Source organism: Delphinapterus leucas, chromosome 1, assembly GCF_059928025.1.
Source record: "Delphinapterus leucas isolate spDelLeu-1000000601 "Yukka" chromosome 1, BTC_Dleu_Yukka2, whole genome shotgun sequence".
NCBI classification, from domain to species: domain Eukaryota; kingdom Metazoa; phylum Chordata; class Mammalia; order Artiodactyla; family Monodontidae; genus Delphinapterus; species Delphinapterus leucas.
In genome coordinates, this window is record NC_143129.1 from 11,273,142 (window position 1) to 11,288,393 (window position 15,252).

The 15,252-nt window shown below is 38.5% G+C and overlaps 2 protein-coding genes across 2 annotated transcripts in view; one reads left to right on the forward strand and one right to left on the reverse strand.

Annotated features, from left to right (window-relative positions):
* Positions 1 to 4,519, reverse strand: part of CRB1 (crumbs cell polarity complex component 1) — a 270,924-nt gene extending 266,405 nt beyond the window's left edge. Inside the window, exon 1 of the mRNA XM_089906528.1 lies at positions 2,986 to 4,519. Coding sequence (XP_089762654.1) covers positions 2,986 to 3,070 — 85 coding nt within the window. The 5' untranslated portion in view covers positions 3,071 to 4,519. The remainder of the gene's footprint in view (positions 1 to 2,985) is intronic.
* Positions 3,797 to 15,252, forward strand: part of ZBTB41 (zinc finger and BTB domain containing 41) — a 49,748-nt gene continuing 38,292 nt past the window's right edge. The window contains exons 1-4 of the mRNA XM_022579187.3: positions 3,797 to 3,899; positions 4,512 to 5,751; positions 13,960 to 14,167; positions 14,898 to 14,967. Of these exons, the coding sequence (XP_022434895.1) occupies positions 4,629 to 5,751; positions 13,960 to 14,167; positions 14,898 to 14,967 (1,401 nt within the window). The 5' untranslated portion in view covers positions 3,797 to 3,899; positions 4,512 to 4,628. The remainder of the gene's footprint in view (positions 3,900 to 4,511; positions 5,752 to 13,959; positions 14,168 to 14,897; positions 14,968 to 15,252) is intronic.

Sequence of the window (15,252 nt, forward strand, 5' to 3'; positions counted from 1 at the left end):
AGACATTTGATAAATGGAATCATGTAGAATATACTCATTTTGTTTTTTATTCAAGTTATTTTGAGACTCATCTATGTTGTTGTCTTTGGCATTAGTTTGTTCCTGCTTATTGTTAAGTAATAGTATTTTATATATTTGTTTTTCCATTCACCTGTTGTTGGACATTTAGGTTGATCCCAATTTTGGGCTATCACAAGTAAAGCTGCTATAAAATTTTGTATATAAGACTGTGTGGATATAATGCTTTGGTTTCTCTTGAATAATGACGGAATGGCTAGGGCTTCCCTGGTGGTGCAGTGGTTAAGAATCTGCCTGCCAATGCAGGGGACACGGGTTTGTGCTCTTGTCCGGGAAGATCCCACATGCCACGGAGCAACTAAGCCTGAGCGCCACAGCTACTGAGCCTGCGTTCTAGAGCCCGCGAGCCACAGCTACCGAGCCCGCATGCCACAACTACTGAAGCCCACATGCCTAGAGCCCGTGCTCTGCAACAAGCCAATGCAATAAGAAGCCCACGCACCACAACGAAGAGTAGCCCCCGCTCGCTGCAACTAGCGAAAGCTGCGCACAGCAACGAAGACCCAACACAGCCAAAAATAAATAAATAATTTATTAAAAAAAAAAATGGAATGGCTAGCTTGTATATATGTAATTTTCTGAAATTGCTCAACTATTTTCTAAAGTGCTTGTATTCCAATAAGAAGTGAATGAGGGACTTCCCTGGTGGGGTGATGGTTAAGAATCCGCCTGCCAATGCAGGGGACACAGGTTCGATCCCTGGTCCGGGAAGATCCCACATGCCACGGAGCAACTAAGCCCATGCACCACACCTACTGAGCCTGCGCTCTAGAGCCTGCGAGCCACAACTACTGAGCCTGCATGCCACAACTCCTGAAGCCCGTGTGCCACAATTACTGGAGCTTGAGCACCTAGAGTCCATGCTCCACAACAAGAGAAGCCACCACAATGAGAAGCTGGCACACCGCAACGAAGAGTAGCCCCCACTCGCCTCAACTAGAGAAAGCCCGCGTGCAGCAACGAAGACCCAAAGCAGCCAATAATAAATAAATAAATAAAAATTAAAAAAAAAAAGAAGTGAATGAGATTTCCAGTTGATCTGCATCTTTATCAACACTTGACACTGTCAGTCTTTATAAGTTTAGTTATGCTTAGGTATGTATCTCACTGTGGTTTTAATTAGCATCTCCTTTAAGATGCAATTTAAAGATAAGATCTTTCATGTACTTCTTTCATGAAGTGTCTGTTCTAACATTTTGCTCATTTTACATATTTTTTTCCTTCTCATTAGTTGCAAGAGTCCGTTTTATTTTGGGGGCATATGTTTCTCAAATATCTTCTCCTAGTCTTTGGCTTGCCTTTTGATTTTCCTAATTGGTTTTGAAAAACAGAAGTTTTTAATACTGATTAAGTCCAATACATTGATGTCTTTAAATCTACAGATCAATTTGAGGACAACTGACATCTTTACAATATTGATTCTTCCAATCTATGAATATGACATATTTCTTCAATGTCTTCTTTAATTTCTCTGAGTTGGGTTTTAGGGGGAGTTCTCAGAAAACAATGGCCCACAGGCCAAAATCAGCTCATGGCTTGTTTTTTGTATGGTCCATGAGATAAGAATAATTTTTACATTTTAAAGGGTTGTCATAAAAATGAAGAATAAAATGGAAAAGATACTACCCGTAGCTCACAAACCTAAAATATTTCATATCTGGTCCTTTACAGAAAAGTTTGTCAGCCCTGTTGTAGAGAATTGTGTGTAGAGGTCTTGAACATAACTCATTAGATTCATTCCCAGGTATTTTATACCTCTGATGCCATCAAGTAACATCTTTTATGACTAAGTTTATTTAAAATGTTACATGCCTGGTACAGAGTGGTTGTTTAATGGATATTCAACAAATAAATGAAGAAAAACATTTTCATTTTCAGAAATAAATTTGTGAAACAGCCTGCTAAAGGATGCTGAATTAAGACCATGACAGATCAGCAAAAGGAAGACACAGGAAAGAGATTCTGAAGAGTGTAGATTTCCTTTCTGTCTTGGGTTTCTGCCCCTGCGCTTTCCTTTTTGGCCCCCCCGCCCCACTGCTACTTCCTCTGACAAAGACTTCTGACACCTTAGGGACATGGATGTTGGTGCTATACGATCGAGGAAAACATAAAGGCATTATTTTTTCAATTTTATTTTCTTCCTGTTCATTGCTGGTGTATTAGCGAGGGTTCTCCAGAGAAACAGAACCAACATTTGTTTGGTTCTATCTATCTGGAGAGATAGATAGAGGATAGACAGATATTCTAAGGAACTGGCTTTCATGATTGATTCTGAGGGCTTATAAGTCTAAAATCCATAGGGCAGGCCTGCAGGCTGGAAACTTGGGTAAGAATTGCTGTTCCAGCCTTGAGTCCAAATACTTCAGGGAATCAGGCTGAGTTTCTATGCTCTCGAGGCGAATAGCTTCCTCGGTAAAGCTTAGCCTTTGCTCTAAGACGTTCAACTGATTGGATTAGGTCTAACAAAGATTCTCTCCTTCACCAAACTTTAATCAGGTGCCCCTAAACTCCCTTCTCAATTAGGCTCCTCTGACTTTTGAACTTCTGTTATTTGTCTATGCATTCCTCAGTTTTAGCAAGGCTCCTGCTAAGTCAGTTTAGCCAGAATCTCCCACCCTCAATATCTGACATCTGGTTCCTCCTCCTCCTCGAGCCCTGTCTGATCATCCCACCTGCCTCCCGCAAGAACCCTTGTCAGGTCAGTTTAGCCAGAATCCGGCCCCCACTCCGCCCCCCTTACCCCTCTTGTTTTCTCTTAGCCGTTTTCCGTTCACGGACATGCCAGCCACGCCCAGCCGGCTCCTGGGCTACAAATTCCCACCTTCCCTTGTCTGGAATTGCGCCCAATCTCTCTGACCTAGTACAAAACCCCACTGTAGTAGACGCCCTGAATAAAGTTTGCCTTACCGTTAACAAGTGTCAGCGATAACTTTTCTGTAACTCTTCCATCCACAGGGGACTCGGACATGGGTTCACCAACCTGGTCACCCATCCTATTTGGCTTCAGCCTCTGCCTTATTTTCCTCGTGTCTGTAAAGTCACAGGCCTAAGACCCCGCTACTAAACATGTGGTCCTCAGAGCAGCAATACCAGCACCACCTGCGACTGTGTTAGAAACGCACAATCTTGGCTCCAAAAGTTATCCTTGTGGACCTTTTTCTTTTCTTTTTGTTTCGGCTTTCTTTCCTGTCCTGCCAGTTGTATACTTGTATGTACATTTTTCAGTGTTTTCTGTGGACAATAAAAAGTTAAAAATGAATTCTAGGTGCAACTGCGTTAGCTGCGTCCGGCTGGGTTCTTCAGACGCAGGGCAGCGTTTGTGGAGACGGCTTCGCCCGCCGCCGAGGGGCTGCCGCAACCGGCCACAAGCCATGAGGACGCGGTCCGCTCGCGGCGTGCTGCCTCCGCCCACCCCTACGAAACTCCGCCTCATCTTCCCCTCCGCCGGTCCCCGCCTGGCTGCCCGCGAGGCCCCGACTGGCTCAGTCACAGCGGCCACCGGACTGCCGCGAAAACCCGGACTAACGGACTCCTGAAGTCGCTGGGGTCGCCGCGAGGGTGGCGGGGGGCCTTACGGAGCATGCGTAGGGAGGGTGCGCGCACATGCGCATTGCCGGCGCAGGGTCGCGCGCTGGGGTGTCTGGCGGCCGAGAGGCTGCGCGCGCGGTTGACGTGCTCGGTGGCTGCGGCGGCGGCAGGGCGTCAAGAGGGGAAGGGCGGGCGGGGCCGGGGGCTGAACCCGGAAGTGGGTCGGCGCCAGAGCGAGCGCGCCCGGAGTGGAGCTCAGCGGCCGGGAGCCAACGGGTAGCCCTGGGTTCCCGGTAATGGACGTGCGGGGCGTCTGCTCGGGGAGCGGGTTGGCGGGCGGCGGGGGCGCCCTCGGCGGCGCGATCTCCACCCGGCGGGGCCTGAGGAGGCTCTGCTCCGGCGGCCGTCCCCCGGGTGACCCGCTCTCCTCTCCGCGCCTCCCGGGGCCGTCCCGCCGGGCGCCTCCAGCATTTGGACGCTCGCCGGCCCCGAGGAGGTGCGCCTAGCCGCCCCTGGGAAGCGTATTAATGGGGAACGTGGGTTCCGCGGCCGCGACGGCCTGGTTGTCACTGTCCCGGCGCCCCTGCACCGCGAAGGTGGCCGCCTCGACCTGCACCCACGGCGCGCTCCGCGGAGCCTCCCCTTCTGCCCCACTTTCCCCTACCCGGTTCGGGAATCGGGCCTGCAAGGTGTGCTCTGCCTCCTTTAAAATTCTTTTGTTGGCTGTGTTTTCTAACCCGGCCCTCCTTGTTCTCCGCCCTAAAATCTCAGCCACGAATGAGTGGAAGCGGTGACTTTATCATAATTTAGTTTTCGTTTAGGAAGGATTTGTTTACAATGCCGCGAATGATTTAGGATCGCTTGGCCATGCAGTTATTTTTCATGGTTCATAACTCTTTTCGCAGACCATGCAACCCTCGGGCACGCCCCTCCAGAAGCTGTGATCCAAGACAATCTAGTTTTCCTTTATAAATCCCTCAAGACACTTATGAAGTTTCTTGTTCTGATACCGTTGTACTGCAATGAAGAAAAGGAGAAAGGTTACTTCACATCTTGACGAGAAGATCCATCTAGGCTACCGTAAAGATTCTTCGGAAGGAAATGTTGCAGTGGAGTGTGAGCAAGTAACCTACACTCATTCCACGGAAAGACCAGCTCCCGAAGCTCTTCGCTGTTACCAGGAACTTCCTCCCTCTCCGGATCAGAGAAAACTTCTGAGTTCTTTGCAGTACAATAAGAACTTGCTGAAGTATTTAAATGATGATAGGCAGAAGCAGCCATCTTTCTGTGACTTACTTATCATAGTAGAAGGAAAAGAATTTAGCGCGCACAAAGTCGTCGTTGCTGTTGGCAGTAGTTATTTTCATGCGTGTTTGAGCAAAAATCCAAGCACGGATGTTGTCACCCTGGATCACGTAACTCACTCCGTTTTTCAGCATTTGCTTGAATTTCTTTACACATCAGAATTTTTTGTGTACAAATATGAAATCCCACTTGTTTTAGAGGCTGCAAAATTCCTGGATATTATAGATGCAGTTAAGCTGCTAAATAACGAAAATGTTGCCACTTTTCAGTCTGAGCTAACTGAAAAATCGTCACCAGAAGAAACACTAAGTGAGTTAACTGGAAGACTGTCGAGTAATCATCAGTGTAAATTCTGTAGTAGACATTTTTGTTATAAGAAGTCTTTAGAGAATCATTTGGCGAAAACCCATAGATCCCTTTTATTAGGGAAAAAGCATGGGTTAAAAATGCTGGAGAGAAGTTTTTCCACAAGGAGATCAAAACGGAATCGGAAGTGCCCTGTTAAGTTTGATGACACTAGTGATGATGAACAAGAAAGTGGTGATGGATCAGACAATTTGAATCAAGACAGTTTTGATAAGGAAAAGTCAGATAGAAATGATTCTGAGGATCCCGGCAGTGAATGTAATGCTGAAGAGGATGAGCTAGAGGAGGAAATGTCAGATGAATACTCTGACATTGAAGAGCACAGTGAAAAGGATCCCAATGATGCAGAAGAGGAGGCTGAGGCTGGTGATTCTGTCGGAAGCATTCATGAGGGATTAACCCCTGTAGTCATTCAGAACACTAACAAAAAAATATTGCAGTGTCCCAAATGCGATAAGACATTTGACCGCGTAGGTAAGAAAAGAAAGCTTGTTTCCTGTCTCTCATAACTTACTTTTCATGGGTATTTTAAAGGTGATAGTTGGAAACTAAACTTTGAAAGTAACTTTTAAAAAGAAAACTTAAGTAGAGAGGATATTTGATTTTTGATACATATTTTATCCTGTTATTATGGGTTTGTTGTGATTCAGGAATTAAGTATTTATATTACCCTTTATTTTCTCTTCCTCATGTCGTGGCAGTAGGTGACAGATCATTAGTTCCTGTATTTAGTGTGAAAAATTCCAGAGTATCAATAATTATGAATGTAGAGCTTTGATTTATATGCTAATTTAATTTCATAGGTAACTGATATTTTTGAGTCATTATAGAAAATTGAATTAGGTTATGCTAGATGTAATTTAATAATTTGTATACTATTTCCCCTTGAGCATGGTAATAATGTGAGTCATAAATACAGTCACTTTTCCAGTATCCAGTACTGTTTAGAATTGGGATGTTTCAGATTATTCTAATACATAGTTAGGAATAAAACTGTGCGAAATGTAATTTCATTCTGTAGACAGAGACTTAAGGAAGTATCCTAATAGTATTCTTGGGTTATTATAATAATGAATATATCAACTTTTTCTTTATTAAAAAAGCCTATATAGGAAATGTCTCTAACCTTAAGTTAAAATTTTATCAGTGAATATTTACTTTCAAGAGATCTAATATTTGCTAGTAAAATAATTTTTGGAGGTGTCTTATATGGACTTTCTAATGTGAAATTTTAAATTGCAGCAGTTCAGCGATTTACATATAAATCAAAGTTATGAAATTGGGAAATATATTCGACTGCATAGAGTGATAAAAAGAAGAGATAAGTGTAATTTGACCTTGTAAAATTACTTATACAGTTTAATATATCCCAATGTGTCTTGGAGTGTTGAGTTACTTGTTATTGGCATAGGTGGAAATTGTTTACATTTGCATTTACATAGGCATTGGTAATTATTTGCTCTCAAAATATTCGATAGTATAAACTATGGCATAGCAGTGGTAACCTCTTTTTGCTTTTTCTTATGCCTTTGAATATTTTTTTCTAAATCAGAATGCTTTTGACAATCCAATTTAATAATTATTTATTGTTATTTTTACTGTGTTTAAGTTTCTATACAAATGAATAAAACAACTTTTTTTGAGTAGGTCAGTTGGAAAAGTGTGCGGATACAAGTAGCGTGTTAAACTCAGGTTGGTAAATGCTCTTGAAGAGCTGTGAACAGATGCTGTGAGGGGTATAGAGACGAGAACAACATTTTTGGATTGAGATACCTGACAACATTTCATCTTTCCAGTTGAGTCTCTTTTTTAGACTTTGTATTCTTAGCACATGCTTCCTGTATTACACCTTAATTTGACATAATTTGACTTGAGGTGTGTGGGCAGGGGTCAGTTTGCAAATGGCATTGTAGGCCTCAAACTGTCCTATCGAACACTAACTAGGCCCGTGAGATATGCTATGAGCAAGGGGTTCTGTGTTCAGGTAAGACGGGGATAACTATACTCATCTATCTGTATTAATGCTCTCAAATTCTTTAGTAAAGAAACCCGTTCATTTTACTTAACCTGGCATTTCCTCAAATAATTTTACCACTAGACACTTTTGGGGTTTTCCTTGGAAACTCCCAGGAAAGTAGAGTTCTGTGCACACTATTTGGGGAAAGAGTGCTCAAGGTCAAGGTCCTAATGTACTAAGAGGAAGGCATTTTGCAGCTTTTTTAACCAAATTCAGTTCAGATAATCAGATAATTGTGGGAATCAGTAAGGCACATTGTCAGCTTATTTCCAGCCTCCTTCCTGGATGTATTTTACATTATACCCCTCTTATTGAGCCCCTCTCTTGCTTAGCTTCGTTGGGGCTTGCTGGCTTTTCCCTAGTACAGAGAAAGAGAGCAAGCAAGAGATTGAGATTGTGATTTTATCATATTGGTTACAAAGTATGAGCTGTGGTGATGTCAGACTGCCTGCATTTTTGAATCCAGGTCTTATGTGAGTTGCTTAACCTGTGTGTGTACTTTTGTTTCCTCACAGATAGAGTGGGATGATGCTAATGGTACCTTCTCATGGGGGTTACTATGAGGATTAAATGGGATAGTCCTTGTGAATCACTTAAAATATCGTGTGAAATTTAGGTGTGTAGGGAATGCTAGCTTCTCTTATTGATCATTAATGCAGTTTTTGAGTGTCTCTACTATGCCAAATAAATATGAAATGATATATTCTCTGTCCTCAAGAATCTTAGAGGTTAATGAGTACATGCACAAATACAATTATATTACAATAAGATCATCTTATCAGGACAAATACAGAGGCTTATAAGAATTAGGAAAGATTTCACGGAGGAGGTAGCATTTGAGCTCAGACCTAAAGAATAGGGAGGAACTTACAAGGCAGAAGGACCACAGCTGCAAAGACATGGAGGTAACTGTTTCTGGAAATTGCTACGGGCAGGGTGATTTCGGGGTGGGCAAGGAGGCATAATGAAAATGACAAGAGGTGAGGATTGGCAAGTAAGCAGAGGTCAAGTTTTGAATGGTTTGTATGCAGTACAGAGGAGTTTTAATCCAATAAGTGATAGAAAGTTGAGAAAACTTTGACAAAGGAAATGACGGCCATAGGAGTTTTAGAAAGATACTCTGGCTTCAGTGATGAGAAGGAAGTTGGAGGTGTTGCAGGCTTGGACCAGGCAGATGAGCAGCATTGGGAACGGGATGTGGGACAGGAGTAGATCAGAGGTGCCCTGAATATAGGCTTCAGTGGACTGGTGATGGATAGAGTGAAAAGAATATGCAGATGGAGAATACCTGTGTTTCTTAAATGTCCTCCTTTATCATCCCTATCAGAAGTCCTCTTTATTCTTAAAATAAAACAGTTCAAGGGCTACTTTCCAGTAATCCTCATATCACCCACATTCCTTTCATAGGATTTTAATCCTTTCATAGGATTCCACCTAGAATTTTGATTGTTATTTCCCTATATCATTAGATTGTGAGCGTGAAGGTTTTGTATGTTACTTTTGGTTAGTATCCTTCATGATACCCCAGGTTATTTCAGATAATAAGTTTTCAGTAAGCTCTTGTTTAATTGAACTAAGGTGAAAGGTTGACTCTGACTTTGGACTTGTAAGAAGTCTTTAACTTGCTGTCTCAGAGTGGGTTTAGGAGAGAGAATTAATAAGCTCTGAGACCTTCTGCTGGAACCATTAGCTCCACAGTATGTAGTTTAGTAATTTGATTCCAGCACTTTGGATCTTTTATCTTTTTTGACGTGCTTAATAGTTGCTCAGACTGATCCAGTTGTATTTTTTCCTTAGGCTCCCAGCTGTCCTCCTCTCAGCCTATTCTCATGCAAAATAAGAGTCCTTTGACCTTTCCCCCTTGTACCGAAAACCTAGCTGGTGAAAAGGCAAAAATGGTGAGAAGATGACAGATGGGGGTGAGAGAAAAAATTTGGATAATTTATCTTTTTTGTCATTCCTACTGGGAACTAAAATCTTTCCTTAGATTAAATTTAATCTTTTCTAGAGGTAGAAAATGTTTAAAAACTTAAAAAAAAAAAATGTGACTGTGTAGACCATCCTGACAGATTCTGCTTGGTTCTGAATAGAAAAGAGTAATGACAGTAGCATAATTCTCTACTTTAATGTTAAATATTTTAGTTAAGTATTCTTTAGGGTGTGCCAAATGAATAAATTCAAGGTTAATTTAAGATTTGGCGTATGAGATATAATGAGCTAATTTGGTGATGTTTCTCTTTGTAAAACCTCCATACAAAATCTGATAATATGCATGACCCATATGGAGTGAAGCACAGGGTCAGGTTTTGTTATGTGAAAATATCTTTATTTTGTGTGTCCTGATTTGGGACACAATTCATACTGGGATTCAGTCAGAAAAATGCTGTGGATGAAATTTCTTAATATTATTTGTTTTCTGTTGGTGATTAAGAGTGGTGGGGCATAGTTTAGTGTTCTATGAAAGAATACTGAGGGTTTTTTTTTTTATTTGATAACTTTGAAGTGAACATTTGATTTATACATTATTATTGAATTCCCCCCACCCCATAAGAAAAGAAACAGATACATGTGTAGATTGTGTTTATGCTGAGGAGAACCCCCACACATCCCTACCAATTGACTTAAGCATGGGATTTCTTTGGACATTTATCTGACTTTGGAGTTCAGCGTTCCCTCAGAAGTTGTGTCTCTTCTGTTGGTCAGAAATTCAAATCCATGCAGATAACAGGTCCTGCAATGCCTCTGTGCATGAAATTTGAATTAATAACATAACAAAAATGTGTTTTTACTTTAGAGGTTCTAAATGTTATAATGAATTATTCAAATTTATGTATTTTCATTGGTCTCTTTGGACTTTGCTGAATTTATTTTTAAATGATTTTATTTGTTTCTTTTTGTGTTTTGGTTAAATCCTGTTAAGTCTACTGGTCTGTAGGCAAATGGAAGTTTAACAATCAAAAGTGGTTTTGATTTTTAATTTAACTGCCACTTGATGGCTTTAATATTCAACTACATATAACTTAATTTTTATTTGCAAGCAAGAATTTCTTGACTACAAATAAATGGAAAATTCTACTAATTGATCTTTCCAGCAAAGGCATTTTCATAGAAAATAAAAGTTTTGGTTCAGACTTTTCTTATAATTTAAGATTTTTATTAAGTTGCTCTTCCTGTTCACTTGGGTGTAAAAAATCAGGAGACTTGAGTGGTAGGGGGTTGATAAGTTAGCCTTCAGTCCTGAGAGTCTGTGCTAAGCAGGCACAGTCAATCCCCAGGTAAGAATGGTCCTGTTCCAAAAATCACTTGTAACTTAGTCACTTAAACTCATACTGTGTACTCTTGATTCATTTCCATGATTTAAAAAGCAAGTTTATGAAAAATGTGAACACTTTCACAATCAAGGAAAACTTTTTTTTTTAATTCCATAAAATGACCCCTACCTTTGCCAAATTAGAATTGTGGGTTATTAGTACATACTGATGTTTGGATTCTGTACCGTTTCTCATATCCAGTAGATGTGTAACAAATATTAAGGAATCCAATACAAGCATGCCATATTATAATAGAGAAAGATTAAAATCAACTCAGAAAACATTTCCCCAAAGAAATTATGTTATAGCAGTATTGGTCTGGTTATACCCTGAAAAAAGTAATAAAAATCAGTGCTTTTCCAACTTTTTTGGGGGGGATGGTTCAAGATCAGAAATACATATATTATTATGCTATATACATATATATGTATATATATATGTGCTCATACATGCACTGAAGCAAAATAATTGCTTGAATCTAGAGTGAATGCACTCTGATATTTTCTGCTTTGTTGTGCTCCTTTTTTCCCCCCAGTGCTAATCATCATAACCCACAGAATTGATTTTATTGACACTAATGATTTTTAGTTTGTGAAACACTGATCTAAGCCATAATGTAGCTCAACTCTTGTTTTTGAGAACCTACCTGTTATCTGTGATGTCTGTGGAAAGATTTCGCCTTGGGACACACAAGCACGCCTCTCCCCCAGGCAAGCCCCATATTAGCTCTGATCCCTTGACCACAGCAGGGTAACCGGTGGTGCTCCGGTGTGTATGCATGTATCAGTGCGGTCATGCCCCGGCAGTGGCAGAGGGAGAACTGAGGAGATACTAGGTGTTTTTAGCAATGGCCAGGGGACAAAGTCAAGTTCTTACAGTATTTTCAGAGAGCTGAAACTCCAGTTTGATCTGTTATAACATATTCATAAACCAGGTGTATGCATATTTATACTTGAGATATATCTATGTGCCTGTCCTGTGGCCAGTAATCCTAATAATAATGATGATGATGATGATGATGACTAATAGTTACTAATGCTTACTATGTGCTAGGATGTTTTAAGTGTCGCGTATATATTAATTTGTTTACTTCTCACAGCCCCATGAAGTGTTAATAACGCAGGTAGACAGAGGTTAAATTACTGGCTTGATTAAGATCACACAGCTAATTTAGTAGGTGCCCAAACATTGGCTGAGTTTCCTGACTACATGCATGTAAAAGATGCATAGATCATCCTCATATGGTCAGTACCTAAATACCTACTGGATTTTTATCATACTTTTGTTTTACTTTGCTTATGATTGTCATCCTTCCCCCCACCTTAAAGAAAATACCTTGGTTCCCTTTCCTCAATATTCTTATGTAAGTGCAGTGCAGTTAACTTTTAGATAATATACTGTGTTTATTAAATATAATCATATTTAGATACATGTAATAAATTGATGAATGTATTTACTAAGTAGATGAATAATTATGATTATCTTTTGTCCTTAGTGGCCTTTGAATATTTTGGGTTTTATCTAATCTCCATGATATATTTATGATTTATATATTTTTTAAAAGTATATGGATGAAATGCTGTACTTTCACATTAGCTTTAGCCTGAAGAAAAATTTATACTTTTTTTTTTCAGGACAAAGCAAAGCTAAGCTTTTCATTGAAAATTACTCTTCATATTGATAGTATTTTTTCTAATTTTTGTTGCCTTTCACTCAGAGGTATCCTTAATTGAGATTTCTATTTTAAGCTAGTAGATGTGCACATTCACAACTTGATTACAGGTTAATAATAATGGCCAACATTAATTGATAGCTTATAATGGGTTGACACAGTTATAAGTGTTTTATGTGTATTTATGTATTATTACAACAGTCCTCTGAGGTAAATCTATTATTCCATTATTATTTTTTCAGATGAGAAAGATTTGAGGCTTAGAAAGGTTACTTGTCCAAGGTCACATAGCCTGCAATTTAAAGAATTGGGATTCATATCTAGGTGGCTGGATCCAGGGTCTGTGCCCCTACCTATGATGCTGTTCTGCCTCTGTAATGTGGAAATTTATATTCTAAATAATGATGTAAAAGAATTTTAGTATAAGTAGGAATATAAGTAATATTTAAGCCAAAATGTATCCTTGTATTTCATTTTTTATTGTCACTTTTCTCTTTGGACAGGTTGTGTTAAAATTTCTTTTTTTTTTTAATTTTATATTTTCTTATTGAACTATAGTTGATATATAATATTGCATTAGTTTCAAGTGTACAGCAAAGTTATTCAGTTATATATATATATATATATATATATTTTTTTTTTTAGATTCTTTTCCATGATAGATTTGTTATGTCTGTGAGTCTGTTTCTGTTTGTAAATAAGTTCATTTGTATTTTTTTAGATTCCACATATAAATGAGAATAATATTAGTCTTTGGCTTACTTCACTTGTTATGATAATCTCTAGGTCCATCCATGTTGCTGCAAATGTCAATATTTCATTATTTTTATGAGTGGGTAATATTTCATTGTGTGTGTGTATATATATATATACACCACATCTTCTTTATCCATTCATCTGTCAGTGGACATTTAGGTTGCTTCCAGGTCTTGGCTATTGTAAATAGTGCTGCTGTGAACATTGGTGTGCATGAAACTTTTTGAATTAGTTTTTGTGTTTTCTGGATATATGCCCAGGAGTGAGATTGCTGGATCATATGGTAACTCTATTTTTACTTTTTTTAAGGAACCTCCATACTGTTTTCCATAGTGGCTGCACCAATTTACATTCCCAACAGTGTAGAAGGGTTAAAATTTTTTGATTCTTTCTATTGCAAATACCTGTAACATTTGTTTGGAACTCAGATATGCATTCAGAATATAATACAAATCTCACATTAACATGTCTGTACATCATACCTGTTCATTTTTTCCTTTTCTTACTTCCCTTGATACTGCCCATATATATTGGCCTTAGTAGCTTAGTATTAAGCATGCAGTCAAGTACAGGTGATTTACTTGTGTCTTAATGTCTTATAAGTTGGAGAGGTCTTGTAGGAATGGACTGTAGTGAAGTATAAATTTTTCTGAGTATACTAGATTTGTAGTGCCCTTTCCAGATTACCTTCTTTGTGAAGAGAGATGAAAATATATAAGATACAAAAAAAAAGAAAATATATAAGATACATAACATATTATATTGCCTTTTACAATATTCTTAAAAGGTCTGCCAAACCTGAAAATTCCTTCCAATTCATGTCTTCTAAATAAACTGTTAATCAGGAGATTTTATTCCACTGTCAAATTTCAGTCACTATGTAGTATGTAGTAAATGTACTGAATTTAATTTCTGTCTTTTTATAGGAAAATATGAGAGCCACACACGTGTTCACACAGGTGAGAAGCCCTTTGAGTGTGATATTTGTCACCAGCGCTATTCGACAAAGTCTAACCTAACTGTTCACAGAAAGAAGCACAGTAATGAAACAGAATTTCATAAGAAGGAGCACAAGTGCCCTTATTGTAATAAACTTCATGCAAGCAAGAAGACTTTAGCCAAGCATGTTAAGAGGCAAGTATTATCTTGCTTCCGTAATATACTTTAGTGTGCCTTCTAATTTAAATATGTAGTGAGCTAAAAACATCTATGGGGTGCTTGTCTCCAATTTTTTCATTGCTTAACATTTTCTAGACTACAAATTTATTAAGAAAAGAACAGCAAATGTTAGTTCATATTTTTTACTATTGCTATTGAGATGAAGTTTTTTGATACTGAAACAAAAACTATTGTCTATGCTATAGAAGTTTAAGATACAGAATTTTTGTTATCCTGGGTTTTCTGTCTTGGGTTTTGGCAAGTATGTTTTCAACCTATATGGTTTTAGAACTGTAGGGAACTTATTCTGCATGCTCAACTTTGTCTTTAGTGTATGCAAATTTGTGGGAGAAAGAATATTTAGTATAGTATTGCATATTTAACTTTGAGAAATTAAATTTACTGAAATATGGACTAAAACAAGTCAAGTGAATGGCATTGAAGATTATCCGTGAATAGATAGGTTCCTGAATATATGTAAAGTATGATTATGCTTTACTTTGACTATTTCTGCATAACTTTAAGCACACATATTCATATATTAAAATAATAGCGATACCTGTATTCTTGAAGTACTCAAATGTGCCTGTCTCTTTAAGAAAGGAATCAGTGCCTGATTCTTGTAATCACTGTCAACATATTAGATAGAATATTGACTTAACTAATATAATCTTTTCCTGACAGCCTTTTAATTTTTTTCTTATAGATTTCATCCTGAAAATGCACAAGAATTTACTTCTATTAAGAAGACTAAGAGTGAAAGTTGGAAATGTGATGTAAGAGATTTTAATTTGTTGTAGAAAACCAAATTAAATGTATTGTGACCTTTTGGGAAAGTAATTAAATTTTAAAGTAATATAAACTTAGCTTATATCACTTTTAGAATCTCTCTTTTATACAGTGTTATCCTAATATTTTTGTAAATTAAGCCTGGTATGAGTTAGTTTTTGAATGATGGACCTGAAAAATAGAAATCCTAGTTTTTATTTTTATTGTAATCGCTATACCATGTTTTTATAGTTGTCTGAAACTGTGATGTTACTGTTGCACAGAATATAAAA